The sequence below is a fragment of the Ovis aries genome, chromosome 19, assembly GCF_016772045.2.
Source record: "Ovis aries strain OAR_USU_Benz2616 breed Rambouillet chromosome 19, ARS-UI_Ramb_v3.0, whole genome shotgun sequence".
Taxonomy (NCBI): Eukaryota; Metazoa; Chordata; class Mammalia; order Artiodactyla; family Bovidae; genus Ovis; species Ovis aries.
Genome location: NC_056072.1, coordinates 35193287 through 35206664, shown reverse-complemented (window position 1 = coordinate 35206664; position 13378 = coordinate 35193287). Strand labels below are relative to the sequence as shown.

General features: G+C 46.9%; 1 protein-coding gene across 7 annotated transcripts in view; it reads left to right on the top strand.

Annotated features, from left to right (window-relative positions):
* Positions 1-13336, top strand: part of SLC25A26 (solute carrier family 25 member 26) — a 142080-nt gene extending 128744 nt beyond the window's left edge. For 3 of the 7 annotated variants that reach the window (XM_012099223.4, XM_012099222.4, XM_012099221.4), the window contains 4 exons: positions 1445-1514; positions 7572-7636; positions 8593-8666; positions 12956-13336. In XM_012099223.4, the coding sequence (XP_011954613.1) occupies positions 1445-1514; positions 7572-7636; positions 8593-8666; positions 12956-13073 (327 nt within the window). In that variant the 3' untranslated portion in view covers positions 13074-13336. 7 annotated transcript variants of the gene reach the window in all.
* The last annotated feature ends 42 nt before the right edge of the window (positions 13337-13378 follow it).

Below are 13378 nucleotides of genomic sequence, written 5' to 3'. Positions count from 1 at the left end.
TGAAGTCATAAATATAAACGTTCTGAACAGTTTTATTCGTAGTAGCCCCAAACTGGAAAAATCGCAAAGGTCCATCAGCAGGCAGATACGCAGACCAGCAATGACGCATCTATACAATGGACTGTCATTTAACCAAAAAAGAGGAACAGATGATCGACACCCACATTAACATGAGCGAATCATACAAGAATCTGAAGCAAAGAAGCTGTGTTAAGAAGTTAATGTGTAATTACATTTATATAAAACTCCAGGAAAGGCAAACTAATCTGTAGGGATCGATCAGATTGTTTAAGGTTTGGTCAGGAAAGGGGGATGACAGAGGGACAGCAAAGCTTTTTGGGTGATGGATACGTTCGTTATCTTAATCATGGCGATGTCTCGTGTATGTGTATCAGAAGTTACTGTATCACCTGCTTGAAATAGATGTAGTTTATTGGGTATCATTTATACCTCAAGAAAGCTAAAAACAAAAATAAATAATGTAGGCTCTGCTGTTAGAAAGCCTGGATAAAACGAGACTAGCAACAGGACCCGACTCTTAGGATTGTTATGAGGACTGTGGGTGTTTTTTTTTTCCGGTATGTTTGTTTGGTTTAGTTTTGGTTTGTTTTGTTTTTTAAAATATTTATTTAGCTGTATTGGGGGGTCTTCGTTGGGTCATGTGGAGATCTTTCCTGTGGATTGTTTAGTCGTGGCTTGGGGCTTAGTTCCCTGTCTAGGGATCAAACCCACGTTCCCTGCAGTGCAAAGCAGATTCTTAACCACTGGATCACCAGGGAAGTCTCGGGTTTTGATATGTGTTCAGAGGCTGAACCAGGGCCTGACTCTCTCTTCACCATTTGAAATGACTGTATCTCATTTTCTAGTATATCATAAACTCTCAGCAAGCAAGGCACCACACCCCTGCCATCGTCTTGCCTAGTTTGAAACTCAGCATGAGTTTTATGTTACACATATTACACAGAGTGGTGTGAAAGCGTTTTGAGGAACTTTACATTGTTTAGTAATAGAATCAGTATCCTTCAGACATGTACAGCATGGCTAAAGACTGAAAACAGAACTGTGGAATTTGGTATACACTGCTTTGGACTAATCTGTGTATTATGGTATTTACATGTTTAGAGTTATACGGGAGGTATTTTAAATGTTATATTGTCTTACAGGTGTTTTTATGTTATATGTGAATGTGTATATATGTGTATGTGTATCACACGTATTCTCTGACAGTGGTTTCCTTTGGGCTCGCTAATGTCCCTGTCCCCCTGGTTTCTTTGACTTATTTTAGAAGGCTGTTAAGTCCTTGGGAAAATCACTTATGTCATCAGTGAGGAATGCCACCAAAATAGCTTCTCACTTAAGTTCCCATCCCCAGAGCTAACCCACAGGAGGTTCTGATGAATTCAGATATTCAGTAACGTGTATTTTTCTTTCTCCTTTACCACAGGCCCTCTGGTCCTGGAGGCAAGGTCATGTGGTGGATTGTTGGCAGTCAGCAGTCTGTGGAGCTTTTGCAGGTGCAAAGGATTATATTATACTGGGAAAGACCAAGAAGGGGGAGAAAAATGTGAAAATATTAACTATGCAAAAACAACATTCTTCAGAAATTCCAGATTGTTTAGAAGAGAGTTCCACTAGTTTGAGGAAAGAGTGTCTGGGTGGGTGTTGTTGGGGGAGGAACTCCGGCTAAAAAGGTGTCTGTCTGAAAGACAGCCAATTTGTTTTTGACAAATTTTTCATTTTCTTTTTATTAAAGCCTTCACTCAGGCCCTTGGATTATCTTGAAGATGACTTAGCAAGGGCTCTCTGCGCAGAGCCGAGCTGTGGGTGCAGGGCCCCCAGTGCAGCTGTCTGCCTCGAGCACTTCTTGGGGGGCTTCAGCGAATTCTGCAGGAGGCAGTGATTCACGGTCCGTGTGACATGTTTGACAGCTTCGTAGATTAACTAGTGTCAGGAGAGCAGAGGCTGCCCCACAACTTACCGAAGGCTAAACTGCACGGTGTAGAAAATGCCGAGATCTAAACATCTGGGCGTTTTTCTAGACATTAAACAAAGAGCAGAGTGACAGTGTGCCATGTCGTGCTATCCATCACTCTGTCCTACGCATTTCCCAGTGAGGTTTTAGGGAGAATGCCAAAACTGGAACGAATCTAGTAAGTGAGAGGTGTAACAGTCTGAGAGAGAAAGGCATTTTGTTCTTGCAAATAAAGGTAAGTGAGAATTATGGTTGAAATGAATTGAAACGGAGATTTGCCAGAAAACTGTGAACTGCTGGTTTTGATGCAAACCCCATAAACTGACAGATACTTGGGCTTAGGATACCAGCTTTAGTGGGAAAAAAAAAATTCACTTCCAGTTTGTTTTAATGGTCGTTGGATGGACTTTTTGTTATAGTGATCAGGAAAACAGAAAACATACATTTTTATAGGATCCTGTAGTAATAATTGGACCCATCTGACGTGTAAAATTGATAATCCAAAATAAGACTATTGCCTGTAAATACGAAGCCAGCTCGGATTGATTATGACGGGCAGTTGTTTCCACATGATCCATGTCCTTGGCTGTGTTAAGTGGGTAGGTGGTCCTGATTCGTTTGCCAGTGGTCAGGAGTCCTTACTCCCCGGGACCTACAATGGTCTGTCTGTGGACCCCCTCTGGGGCCTGGGGGCAAAGTGAGCATTCTGGAAATTGAGTCATACTGGATAAGGAAGGCCACTTCTTAAAGTGAACATACTATAAATTGTCTCTGTGTTAAAACAAATATATATATTTTTTCTGGTTTCTTTAAGGAGCTAATTCAAAGATGTACTTGCAACTGTATCATTCCTCTTAAGGACATGTGTGTTCATTACAGTTCCTTTTTGTGAGAAATGTTGTATGGTAGGCAGTAAGCACTTAGTTTAGTCAGAGGTGGCCGGAGGTGGGGCTGCAGCAGCAGGGGGAGAAACCTGGTATCAGTGATCTCGGGGGTCTCGGCTGGCAGCCGCTTGAAGCAGGGCTTCGGTCCCAGCCGGAGATTGAGGAACGGGTCACGGTGGTGAGAGTACCGAATCTTAGCCAGTAGACCAGTGGTCAGTGCAAGACCCTGGCTTTTCAACTTTGCAGAAGAAAATTCCCACAGAGATGAAAGGTGAAGTATTTATTAGGTGGAAAAAGGAGTGCAGTACGTGTGGACAGGAACACCCACTGGCAGACTTAGAGTCCCTGAGCTGTGCGTGCGGGGCAGCGTGCATTCCCGTGATGAGGCATTTTTCCCAGCTTTCCTTTGGCCAGTCATTTTTTTTTGCCCAGTTCACAGCCCGGATTGGGTATATCTCAGGTTCTTCTGTGTGCGCGCACATGTCTGTTAGCCAAGGTGGACTCTACTGCAGAGGTTTATGCATGGAGCATCTCTTAACGTCACTCTCCTTAGATGTCCAAGACCTTTTCTGCACACGTGTGGTTGGGGAGGTGGCCTGACTTTGAGAATGAGAAATATGTAATCTGGGCAGGGCTCAGCCTCCCGTCCTGTGGCTGTCACCGTGGAGTTTCAGTCCACAGGGAGTGAGTCTCCGATCAGTTTTCCGTGGGTCGGGGAGAGGTGGGCAGTCTGCTTCCCGCATCACCAGTATCCACTGTCTGGGTCAGTGGGGAAACTGGGGCCGGGGCAGCCAGTGGATTCGCCCAGAGCTGCAGCCTCCAGTGCTGGCTGACCTGGCCGAGTCACAGGGCTGTCAGACCTCTGTTCTGTCCGCAGCTGAGGAAGGAGACTTCGGGGCCTCACTAGGCACCAGTTTCCTTACCTGTGACACAGAAGCACCTGCCCGTCCATGAAGAGGTTGTTGCTGGGGTAGGTGATAGTGTGTGGTGGTGCTGAGTCGCTAAGTCATGTCTGACTTTTTTGTGACCCATGGACTGTAGCCCGCCAGGCTCCTCTGTGCATGGGATTCTCCAGGCAAGAACACTAGAGTGGGTTGCCATGCCCTCCTCCAGGGGATCCTCCTGGCCTAGGGATCGAATATGCACCTGCTGCATTGGCAGGCAGATTCTTTACCACTCAGCTACCTGGGAAGCCCCTGCATAGCGTGTTAGTGTTTGGTAATCTGTAGAACTACATTTAAGGAATTACTATTTCAGTAAAAAGTAAAAGATATCAGGAAATGAAAAGATGTCATCATCATAGTAGTTCTTAATTGCATGGGGGGGGGGGGCGGGAAGAAAGCACAAATGTAGTATACCTAATCATTGCCTCTACTAGGGTATAGATTTAAAAGCTCCTCAAGACAGCTATCTTATGTTTTCAGCTGACATCTGATAGAATTTGCTCAAGGTCTGCAGAAGATTGTTAGTAGATGTACCTGTCTTTAATAGAAGACAAAATTAAATAGGTTTCTTGTTTACATTCCTTGTTTTGAAATTTTAGTTGATACAAATATTGACCCTGAGGAACAAGGTTACTGTTTAAAAACCTTTCTAAAAGATAAGCATAATTGGAAAAAACTTCACATTGTGGGAAAGTAATATCCTGTAAGAATCTGCTGCAAGATTGTGTACTACACAGTATAGAGACGTGAGTCACGACTTGTCACATGGGGCGGCCCATAAGATCTGGCGTGCTTACCCACTGCCCTTTCAGATGTTTTCGCCTTACATGGCCATAAAGGCAATGATAAAACTTGCCCTTAAACCAGAAATCTTATTTCTCATCCCTGTGTGCTTTTCCAAGTTTAAGATGAATAAATTATCATAGACAAAGCACTCTCTGGTCATCCTTGGAGCTGTCTGGTGCCCATGCTTGCTTCACAAACCACTTGGCACAAATATCCAAAAATGTCCCTTGAGATTGGAGGTGTTGATGGCTTGTCATTCTCAGAAGTTCCCTTGGCCTCTGGTCAGGGGTTAAATTGAGGGGGGGGGAATGAACTTTGGAACTGTTGCCAGCTTCCTCACTTCAAGTTAACTCCTAAACATAAAACCATCATTCAGTCTGCGTAATAATGACATATGCTGTGTAGTGATATTTGCTATTCTAATGTTCTTTGATTCATTTCCTGTAATGAACACTTACACTCTCTGGGAGAAGGAAGGAAAGCCATGGCTTGAAATTCTATAACAGGGTGAAGGATTATCTGGGTAACAAATGACAGGGCCCAATACAGTCTAAAAGAAACGGAAACACGTTTGTTGCCATTGTTGTCGTTGAAGCCCCATTTGTTTGGGGCTCTCCGCTGGAGCAGCCCTTCCTGCTCCCAGCTAGTGCGTGGGGGACGGTGCGGGGCAGCCCCCGACCACTGTGCCCTGCCCCACCCCCAGCAGATGTTGGAGATGACAGCTCGACTTACTGTAGGCAGGTGGCCCCTTTGGAGGGGAGAGAGCCCTGAGGACACGTGAGATGTTGTTTCACTGTAAAAATGTAATTTCCCCCGAATCTGGTTCTTGGAAGCAGTTAGCCTAACATTAAGTACAAACGTATCTCTAGTGAACACACAGAAAATTGTTTCACATGTGATTTGAACACTAAAGTAGCCTGCAGTTGCTATACCAAATAATTATTTCCTGTCTAATACGTTAGCATGTTCCTTGTATTTATTACCAGAGGTTTACAGTTCCCTTAAGTAAAATGTAGAAAATAACTGCATTTTAACTGAAAATACAGCTCCCCGGCTCCCTCCCCATTATGACTGGTCATTCTATCACATGATCTTCACAAGTCCTTCTTATAGCCTCATAAAAAAAACACTGTGAGGTCTGTGAATTAAAGCAGTCTTTGATATTTGAAGACATTTAAATTGACATTAACAACTTTCATAAAATAAAGTTTCCTTCATGGCAGTAAAATTAGGACCTATTTCAGCATATGTGTTTTTGTCTCACTTTTCTTCATATTACTTTCAGGAAACAAATCACTGGGAGAATATTGGCAGGCACCTAAAGGAACAGTGAACTTCGCTGATGGCCAAAATAAGTTCAATTTACAGTATCCAAATTTAGTAGAAGACAAATACTTTTCAACATGGGGTGATTCGTGAGAGCCTGAGTGGTCAGATGGAGGACTGATAATGTCCTTGTCAATTTTTAAGCCTTTTTAGTTGGTTTAGGTCAGTTTGAAACATTTTCAAATGGGAAAATGGTTATGCACTTAGGAATTTAAACAACTGGACAAATTTGTGTTTGTCTTATTCCTATATGAAGGTCACTGTGTAATGAAACAGTACTGCTTTTGGAGCCAAGATACATGTGACTTTGAGTATTGAAGGCAGAGTAAATGGTTAAGTGGTTTAAAAAAGAGAGTAGCGTTTGAGGATTGAGTCCACAAAATTTTAAAAATACTTGCAGTTTAGCAGGTCTCTGAATTTCAGGCACCTTTTCGATTGGGAGGAAAACGTTTCCCATTCATAACTCAGAGGTGGCTAAAATAAAAGGCAACCTAGCATACATGTTTCTAGTTTTATTCTTTAGCCCTAAGATTTGTGCCCTTCTGGGTATATCTTTCAAGAAGTCAGCAGCATAATAAATAACCTAATGTTACCAAATGGAGGAGGTTCAGTTTAATGATCTTATTTTCAGCAACATATTTAGAAAGATATTTGGCAGAGATCAAATGACCTCCTTGTCCACACAACCCAGAACTTAAGAGGGAGAGGCTGCTATTTCTGGAGCATCCTTCACACACGTGTTGTGTTCAGCTCTTAGAAAACTGTCCAACTTCACTGTGGGTCGTGGAAGCTGAATCTTCAGGAAACCCTTTTGGGCTTACTGCTTCAGTCTCTTAGGACTTTGGGGGTCTGCAGTATCTCTCTGTATCATACTGAATAAAATATTGATCCCAGATACTGCGATTTCTGTTAAAAGAAAAAAGAAAGAGTCTTCCAGTTCCTCTGTCTGTACATACAGACCCCTTTAAAATAAGTGGGTTTTTTTGAAGATCCATTTGGCAGTCACGGAATTTAAATAAAGAGGACAGAGCCACAAGGAAGAACTCGGGCTTGGATCAAGACGGACTCTAACAAGAAACGAACTTAGAAATCTTGTTACTCTAGCTGTGCTGTTGACCAGAAGTCTGGAAATACAGAAAAACGTACTCTCTTAACCGTTAAAAACCCAGCCATGTATACCAAAAGTCCCCACAGAAATACACGTTTCCCTTTGGCAGTTTTGCCTTGGAGCAGAAACCACAGCAGCGCTTTGGAGTCAGAGAGGATAGGCCCGTGGAAGGCACGGACCCCTGAGACCCATGGGGGTGCGGCGGCGCCTCTCAGACGGGTCGGGGTCTGACCACAGATCCCCCCATGCACACAGGTTTGTGAGCTTCTTCCCAAGAGAGCAAGATGCATTGCGGGGCCCTTTTTTAAACTTGAGCATATAAAATATCCCGTCACCTCTCTGATATGCACTGAGACATCACTGCCATGCAGCAGAGCATGTGGGTAAAGATTTTGCTGTGTGCTTCCTGTTCTGGAATCAGTCAAGTGGATGTAATCATAAAGAAGTATTTTTGGCGGAGTTAGGAGGAATTCTAGAATAAAAATTATAAAATGCCATGTGACGTGGTAAACAATGCCTCACTCGTGTGTGGCGTGTTTTTATGTCCACAGGTGGCTTTGCAGCTGCAGTCACCACGCCTCTGGACGTGGCCAAAACAAGAATCATGTTGGCAAAGGTAAGTGGTAAAATAATGTATCGGAGACAAAACAGATGCTTGTCTCCATTAGGGCCAGGGCTTATGTGTATGTACAGTGAACAAAGGTGGCAATAATACCTGTAAGTTAGCAGCCTTACGCTGCCTGTTGAATCACGAATGGAGCTGCCTTTGGACAAAGCACTGTCCACAGGAATCACTGTGATGGCTGTCTGTCTGACATCATTTTCCTCCATATTATGTGAACAGGTAGGGCTGGTAGGGCCTCTGGCTGGTAATACTCTTTTCAGAAACTCCCTGTTTTTACTGGTGACAGTCGTGAGGCTCAGAGAGTTGGCCTGCTTCACGCCAGGCAGCAAGTATGAGGCTCTGAACTTATATCATGCTTATTAAGCTTTCACCAGATGATTTAGGACAGTTTTCAGAACTGTTAACAAATGCCATGAAGAAAAATTATCTTAAAAACAACTGCATCAAGACTTCAGAGAAGTCCATGGAACATACCTGAACCAAAACGATGACTCTGAAAGGTCAAATCGCAGTATGAAGCTTCGTAGGGCAAAGCCAGCTTTAAACTGAACGTAGTGTTCTTTATTGGATGTGTGCATTAGCCACTGAGAGAAGTTTCATAATACCATTATACTGATTACTCCCCACCCTTCTCAGAGCAATTACACCGCTTCCCATTGGTTTCCTGGTCAGTAGTTGTATGTGAATTGTCTGGGGAAGCTCTGCTCATCGGTTGATGATGAGAGAACTCACCTGGAAAAGCTGCTTCGGGTGGGATTTGGGCCAGATCAGTGCTTGCTGGCGGCTTCAGATGTGAGGGCTTCTAGTCCAGCGAGAGCCAGGGAGCTGATTCCCTAGCGACTCCCCAGTCTGCCTGAAGCTGTCCTAGGGGAGGGTGTTGGGGAGCCAGCTCTAAGTAGGTTGGGGAATTTTGTGAGATGACGTCTTCGCTTTGTCTTTCCTTGCAGGCTGGTTCCAGCACCGCAAGTGGGAATATCCTCTCTGCCCTGCACGCGGTTTGGCGGACACAGGGGCTGTCGGGGTAAGGCCGGGAGGGGAAGCCTCTCCACCCTCCTTCTCCTCTAGTCCAGTGTCAGGCACACCCACCCTTCTTCCTTCTGCTCGTCCTGATCGTAGAAGACGTCATGTCTGATGTTGCGTATGTGAGGTGCTGTTACACGGACGAGCTGACGCAGTGTTGCAGCCGGTGGGTCCCGTCTCAGTGTTGGGTGATGTCCGTGTGTGCGGCCCCTGCCGGTTCTGGGCTGCAGCAGTGAGAAAGCCAGCGTCCGCTTGTGTAAGGTAGGACCCGAGTGACGAAGGTAGCGTTGTTAGAAGAAAGCATTTGTGGTTTGGGACACTTTTACCTATTATTAGTTACCACCTTCAACACAGCTCAGTGTGTGACACCTCCCTTGAAGCCCACAGCTTTGTATTGTCAGCCAAGTGCTTCATACTCTAGCATGGTGTCCTGCAAAGCTGTCTTTAAAATGCTATTTCAGTATTGCTTTTACAACATGCAAACCTGTCCAGGCGCTTCCCCGGTGGGTCAGCAGTGAAGAATCTGCCTGCAGTGCAGGAGACACAGGCTGATCGCTGAGTTAGGAAGATCCTCTGGAGAAGGAAATGGCCACTCACTCCAGTATTCTTGGCTCGGAAATCCCATGCAGAGGAGCCTGGCAGGCGACAGTCCATGGGACAGAACTAAGCGACTAGGCACCAAAGCTGTCTGCAGGTTGGGATCTGTACAGACGGGTGAAATCATGGTTCTCTCTGGAATCATCTCCAGGGATTTTCCTGAGAGCCCCGCCTCCGTTCAGGGAAGGTTGAAGGGCGCCTGGTCACCAGGCCAAGCCACAGTAGTGCCACCGCCTCACCACAGAGCCGTGTCCGTCGGTTCTGTGGCTAGTTTTGTGTCCCTTTGGCAGGTTTTGTTGCAGCTGGTTGAGTCTGGGGAGCCTGGCACAGGTCAGCCAGGCCCAGGCGAGGGGCTTCTGCAGGAGAGCCCCGTCCTCTGTTCATGGCAGCTGGCGGTGTGGCCTCAGTGACTGTGCCTCCTTGCGGTGGGGGCTGCATGCCTGAAGGACATGGGGTGTGGGGACGAGGCCGGGCCACCTGAGGAGTGGGCGAGCCCGGGAGGGCAGGGGCGTAGCCCGTCTGTCCTGAGTGAGTGACTCCCTGCTCGTCGATGGTGAGGACGTAGGAATCTGGTTGCTCATAATTGAGACATGTCGATTTTGATGTTAGTTCCTCTGAAGAAAGAAATGGTGTGGGGGGTGGGGGGGCGCGGAAAAAGAGCTATGAAGTAGCCCGGAAGACTCCTTGGGCTTCAGATAGTGACTGGGCCACACAGAGGGGTTGCGTGCAATAGCTGTTTTAGGTCATCATGTCAGAATGCCGAATTTTACCCATCTGTTTCGGTATCATTCTTAAGAGTCTCTGGCAACTGTTGGTCTCTGCCCCAGACCGTAGCCCTGTGGAGTCTGAGTGGGGCTGTAGCCGTCTTCAGGAAGCTGGTATTGTGTGTGAGGGTGGCTTTGTTGACAGGACCGCAGCACCAGAAGCTTGCGGAGGAGGGGTTTCCCTGAGATGTCAAAACTTAACCTTCCCTGTCCTGGTGGTGGCGTCACTGGGTGCTCCCTCGTGGGGCCACGCCAGGATTGCAGGCAGAGACAGGGTGTCATCCTCATGCAGAGGGCCTGTCCCTGTCCCTGCTGTCAGCCCTGTGAAGGGATCTGATCTTCCAGAAGCTTCTTGAGTCTTGGGCTCCCAGTGCGGTCCTTAGCAGAGTGTTCATTAGCTTCTCATTACTGTGATAAGAGACAAATAATTTGACAAGGGAACTGTAACAAAAGGCAAAGAAGCAAAGGCCCTGCCAATGTGGGCAGCTGTTCTGAACAGTGGGCCTGGGCTTCTGCTGCTTCCTCTGTCCTCCGCGCAGAGTCCCCAGGGCTCCTGGTGGTCCTGAAACAATGCCTGCCGGCTTTGCAGAGGGTTCATACATGTACACACACCCCTCACGCCCCAAGCCCAGCTCAGGGCTGGTGCTGAGCTCTCGGCATCCGTTAAAGCAGTGACGCACTTTGGTCACTCTGGGGAGGGTGGGGGTAACCATATGGCACAGACTTGGGAGATGTGCCCGCAGGCAACTTGGTTTCTCAAATGAAAATACCAAACGCTCGTCCAGCGCAGCGGGCCGAAGGCAGATGGGAAGCCTGTTCATCCGGCGCTGCTCCGCACTCCAGCTCGTTGCCTGGCCTGTGTGTCTCTCCTGCGCCTTCCTGCACTCACCGCTTCTGCCAAGCCCCTCACGTGGTGCCCGGGGTGCCGGCTCTCCCGCGTGTGGTCCCTCCAGTGAGGCTCCGCTCTGCTCCAGCCCCCGTGTCTGGATCTGGTTGGGATGCTCACTGGACAAATGATTCTATGTTAAGGCTATAATGATGTTAACAGACTCAGCTGTCATCTAGTGAAGCCGTAAACTGCTTCCGTCTGCCCCTAGCGTGGAGCAGCCGAGCTCCTTAGCAGCGGGAGCGGAACGAGACTCGGGCTGTGGAAACAAGTCGGGGAGGGAGGCTCCTGTGGCAAGTGCAGTTTCCGCAGCTCAGCCCCGTGCCCTCCCGGCCAGCATGTCTCTGTGGGGTGGGGGCTGGGAGGTGAAGCTGTTCTCCAGGTCTGAAGGACCTAGGGGCCTCAATGCAGAAATTCAGGGACACCTCATATAGAAACAATTTGCAGGGTGCTGGGCTAAACAGCTTTTTCCTTACAAATGTGTTTTCATCTGTAGAATTTCCATGTGGACAAGAAAAAGAGGTTCTTATTTGGGGTATCATTTTAGTTGGTGAGTTAAATTCGCAGCTAACTAAACCACCAACCCCCAGAACTCCTCTCGAGTCTGTTTTCTTCAGAAGTGCTGAGGGCTGCGTGGTGGGGTGGTCTGAGGAGCAGGGAGCTGGCCTCTCCTGGCAGTTGACAGGGGGCAGCTGGGCAGCTGTGCACTAGGCTGCCCTTGTGAGGCCTCCTTCTTGTCTGGGTATTGGCGCGTCTCCCTTTAGCTGAGCATGAAGGTTTCCCAGACTGTCAAGGCTACTCCAGGCTCCCGTTGGCATAATGTATTTTCAGCTGTCCTCCCTAGATCTGACCCAAAGTATTTTTAGTAGTGAATTCACTAGTTCTGAGTGTGTAATTTTGTTTCTTGCATATACCAGTAATACTTTTGGTAAAAAGGTTCAATTATTACAGACACATAGGCGAGGAAAGTCTCCTCAGAAAGTTGAGGACACATGTCAGCCGTGTTTGTCCAACATGCAGTCATATTACACTGCTCTGGGACTTCTTTTATTTTTTTTTTTAATTTTAGTTTTTTATTTTTTAAATTTTAAAATCTTTAATTCTTACATGCATTCCCAAACATGACTTCTTTTAGAACGCATTTTGTCTGTCTGCCATGTGAGTCCCTGTGGACAACCTTATTTTTCAGTTGCAGAATCTCCCAGGTTTGTCTCCTGTACCAGAATCTGTAATCTGAGAGTGGGTTCTTTGCAGTTTTTGTTTCATCAGCGAAACCACGATGACCATCTTTGAACAAATAACTGTGCGTTGCTCTGGGAGTGTATTAAACAATGATTGCCCAGTTTACAACGCCAGTAACATTGTTCTTTTACTTTGCATTTCTTTGCTTATTCAAAAGTTGCAACTTTGATGGTGACTGGCCTTCCCTAGTGCCTGGGGAGAAAACCTAAAATAAGGTGCTGTTCCCCTCCCAGCTGGAACAACCCATCTGTGTTGCCCTTCATTGGAAGAGAAAGAAAACAGGATCCATGGAGATTGGATTCCCCAAGTGGGGATTTAAGGACAAAATGGGACCAAGTGAACCACGGGGAGGAGCAGGAGAGTTGTTGGTAATCTGCCGAAACGCCCAGGGCCCACTTCAGGTCTAAGGTGTCGGGGCTGCAGCCTTCCCCAGGAGTCAGCTCACTGACAGCTTTATTAAAAAGTCCATTTCATCGTGTCTCGACACAAATGGTGTGAGAGTTGTTAACAGAACTTTTGTGGGGGTTGAGTGAATTTGGACTGACTGCTGGACTTAGCGGTGGGTGCTCACAAGTAAGCTCTGTTTGGTATTCGGCCACTTCAGCCAGCAGACAGCTGGGCTCCAGCTCCAGCAAGTCTGCTTGGGAATGTAAGTGCCATTCTGAAAAGAAACACACACGTCTAAGTGCTATGCGGGGTTTAATGAGCGTGGTGTGCTAAGCTGAGCGAGCTGTGGGTGTTGGAATTTAGCCTTTTTTACACACACAGGTTTTAAAAACCTCTCCTGTTGCCTCCCACCAGCTTATTTGCAGGTGTCTTCCCTCGGATGGCAGCCATCAGTCTAGGAGGTTTCATCTTTCTTGGTGCTTACGACCAAACTCGCAGCTTCCTGTTGGAACTTGGCAGAGAGCGCCCCTGAATCAGAGATGGCCCCTCCCTTCAAGAAGGGACCCTGCTGTGAGAAGAGTTTCCCTTCCAGTGAGCAGCTGTCCAGCCATCTGAACAACGGGAAGTCCAGTCCCGCTCGGGTTACAACATGGAGGACATGTCTTCCGCGCTGCAGGGTGGCTGGGGTGACGTCATCGGCTCGTTTGCCAGAGTTGAGAGAGAAAATGATGTCCACAGCAGTACTTTGAACATTTTTTTCCTCAACCCCTTAATAAATAAGCATGGTAATGCTGAGTCCAGGCCCTTTCAGAGCCTTCATTTGATCTGTATCTGATC